Raw genomic sequence first — 3,564 nt, 5'->3', positions numbered from 1 at the left:
TTTATAGCAGGGCTTCCCTTCTAAGTCACTGAAGAGGGATTTATTTGGGGACTCCTGATGCAGCATTTCAGCCTCTAGTAAACTTCTGGAAGAGCACAGCTACCACCACCCTACTCTGAGTTTGTAGACAGTGCAGGCAAGGGTAATGGCCAGTTCATTCAGCACAACCCACCTTTCCAGATTGCACTGAGGAGCCAGTAGAGCTTGGATAAGTGGATGTATGTCCTCTACTGCCCAAGAAATGAGTGAACCTGGCTTACTAGCAGCTGAATAAAACAGGAAGAAACTGTATTGACTGGCATGGGATGCTTGTAGTGATGCCATAGGAAGACCTTGACATTTGGCTAGAGCTGCCACTTCTCGGAGGCAAGTGCTTTAGCAAGAACCTAGAGCCCTTTGTGGCAGCAGCGCTGATAGGAGCTTTGTGTTGCTGCTGCTGGCTTGCAGACAAAGGGCTGCAAGCTGCATCTTTGTCTCTTGCATCCTAAAGGAAGGAAGGGGAGAAACAAGAGATGTGGCTTTTTCCATTTTTGGACGGTAGGAATGTTTTTAATTCAGAAATCGTGTTCGTACTTACATTAGGTAATATCACAGTCTATTTTACAAGTTGAGGGGATGAGGATGCATGGACCAGTTACACACAAATCCTGCGAGAGGATCGAAACTAAACGTGAAGAGGTTTAATCCGAAACAAACTGAAACGTGTCGAAGGTTTGGTGCGAGTGGAAATGAGAGGTTATGTACCAGACAAGTACAAAGGATGAAACTAACATAATTTACAGTACTGGGTCTGCGTGACCATTGGTTTGCCCATTTCTATGAACAGTCTTGTTCCCGCTCCCGTGGCGGAGATAGGGGTTAGGTCTCTCAGGACTTGGTCTGGTCTGGTCTGGTCAGGTCAGAGGGGAAAGCAAAATAATCGATGGGTGAAGGTCACAACCCATGTTGAGCTGGTCCCCAGGATCATCGCTATGGAAAGCGTCTTCCACTTGGATAGTCAGGGGGGTCTGCACCAAGAACTGCGCTGAGGACAACTAAACCAGCCCCAAGAGCCCCTGATCTCAAACGTAGAAAAGTCTCACCCTGGAAGTGCTTACAAGGAGGTCGTCATCGTAGAACTTGGTTTCTATAATAACATTACCGCTGTGGAAGGAAATTTCAGAAGAGAGGTCGGTCAGTCTCTACTGTTCATACTTCTATCTCCACCAGTACTCGCTGGCTTCACTGAACTCTATCAGCAATGGACTGGCATCATCACAAGCAACCTTCCCTCTTATCAACCCCCTGCACCACTTCCTGCATTTTCCTTGAAATGGAAAAACTTGCTGACTGCATTCCAAGCAAAGGAGCGGCTTTCCCTCTCTTTTCCAAGCTTCTGTTTACTAGGTTACATATCACACTGTCGGCTCACACAGTTATGAATGGTTAGCTGCTTCGCAACACTCCTGACATCAGAATCTAACAGTCTGCCCAGCTGCTCTTGCTTAGCCCTCTGCTGGGAAATGCATAAAACAGCAACTGTGCTCCCTGGTTTGCTCTTATGTGACCTCTAACACTTGGGAGCTGCCTCTATCAGGGATATTGTTTCTCCCAGAAACTGCTTAATGTGTGCACATCTTGCAAGCTGCAGTGGAAAGAATGCAGGCAGAATGCAGCTTTTGGTACGATTCCAAGCTACGTGGGTTTGAGTGTGTCAAAGCCTCCATGAGCAGGTCTAATTGAGAGTGTTTTAAATGGAGCAGCAGCAGGTGACTTGATACCAGGGTCCCCAGCACCGCTGAACCAGTGCCCTCAACAGTGGAAAACATGTCTGTATTTTCTGGCCTGCACTGGAAGTGAACAGTCTCTCAAGTCCTCCTGCCCTTCTAGACATTCAGATGGCAGAAAATCTAGAATCACAGAAAACTGAGGTTGGAAGGGACCTCAAGAGGTCATCTAGTCCCACCGCCTGCTCAAAGCAGGACCATCCCCAACTACATCATCCCAGCCAGGGCTTTGTTTAGCCGGGTCTTGAAAACTTCCAAGGATGGAGATGCCACCACCTCTCTGGGTAACCTGTTCCAGTGCTTCCCCCCGCTCCTAGTGAGAAAATTCTTCCTAATATCCAACCTAAACATCCCTTGCTGCAACTTGAGCCCACTGCTCCTTTTTCTGTCATCTGCCACCACTGAGACCAGTCCAGCTCCATCCTCTTTGGAACAACCCTTCAGGTAGTTGAAGGCTGCTGCTAAAACCCCCCTCAGTCCTGTCTTCTCTAGACTAAATAAGTCCAGTTCCCTCAGCCTCTCCTCATAAGTCATGTGCCGCAGCCCCTGAACCAATTTAATTGCCTTCCGCTGGACTCGCTCCAATTTGTCCACATCCTTTCTGCAGTGGGGGACCCACAACTGGTCACAGGAGTGCAGATGTGGTCTCACCGGTGCTGAATAGAGGTGAAGAATCACTGCCCTTGACCAACTAGCAATACACCTACCAATGCAGCCCAGGATGCTGTTAGCCTTCTTGGCACTAAGCGCACACTGCTGGCTCCTGTTTGGCTTCTTGTCCCGTCACCCCCAGGTCCTTTTCTGCAGAGCTGCTGCCCAGCCAGTCAGCTCCCAGCCTGCACCGATGCAAGGGATTGCTCCATCCTAAGGGCAGCGCTTTGCACTTGTCCTCGTTGAACCTCATGAGACTGCTTTTGGCCCAATCCTCCAATCTGTCTCGGTCACTCTGAATCCTAGCCCTACCCTCCAGTGTATCTACTACGCCTGCCAGCGCAGTGTCATCTGCAAACTTGCTGAGGGTGCACCACATCCCATCTTCTAGGTCACTAAAGAAGTTCCCAGTCAGCCTGGAAATCACCTCAGGGGGTTCTTGTGTGGTACCAAGTGATGTTTTTAGAGCCAAACTCTTAAGGGGGTGAAGCTGCAGGCGACTTAGGGCTGAAGGAAACGGACCAGAAAAGACACGCCTTGAGGCACTGGGTAGCCCTTTGAAAGGATTTTAAGAGACCTTTGGAGGGCAGGATGGAGAGATGAGAGGCCTAGAAAGACTGGCAGGGACAGGGAGATGGCGGGGCAGGGAGGGAGGCAGGCAGGCAGGCAGATGTGGACCAGGCAGACCCAAAGCGGCTGTGTGGGGAAGGAGGGGAGCAGGGTCGTACCTGAAGCTGCAGGGAGGAGGTAGGAGTGGGACCGGACTGAAGTGGTGGAAGCAAGGAGGGGAGTGGGGTCAGACCTGAAGTGGTCGGGAGGATGGAGGTGGCTTGGGGTCAGACCAGAAGCAGTGGGAAGGAGGTGTGGGTAGAGCGGGGTGGGAGGAAGGGGGTGTGTGCAGAGCCAGTCGCAGGGCTCCATACCCACGCCCTCCCACCCCCATCATTCTTGATGGGCAGTTTGCTAGCACTAAGTATATTGGCTTGAATAAGGAACTGGGGTTTGGCCTGAGATTATCATTGCAAATCCTTTTTTGGGCTACCCCACACCATGCCTCTGTGGCACTGGGGGACCTCCCTGGACACCCCTGACCAGAGTCTTGCCTGAGCCAGAGTGTGGTTTCTTCATGCCATGCCCACTGCACTAA

General features: G+C 50.9%; 1 protein-coding gene across 1 annotated transcript in view; it reads right to left on the bottom strand.

Annotated features, from left to right (window-relative positions):
• Positions 1-515: 515 nt before the first annotated feature.
• PDE6D (phosphodiesterase 6D) overlaps positions 516-3,564 on the bottom strand; it is a 55,723-nt gene continuing 52,674 nt past the window's right edge. Inside the window, exon 5 of the mRNA XM_019503428.1 lies at positions 516-1,143. Coding sequence (XP_019358973.1) covers positions 1,062-1,143 — 82 coding nt within the window. The 3' untranslated portion in view covers positions 516-1,061. The remainder of the gene's footprint in view (positions 1,144-3,564) is intronic.

This window comes from Gavialis gangeticus, unplaced genomic scaffold (assembly GCF_001723915.1).
Source record: "Gavialis gangeticus isolate Ggan-Ray unplaced genomic scaffold, GavGan_comp1, whole genome shotgun sequence".
Classification (NCBI taxonomy): domain Eukaryota; kingdom Metazoa; phylum Chordata; order Crocodylia; family Gavialidae; genus Gavialis; species Gavialis gangeticus.
This window is presented reverse-complemented; position numbering and strand designations above follow the sequence as displayed.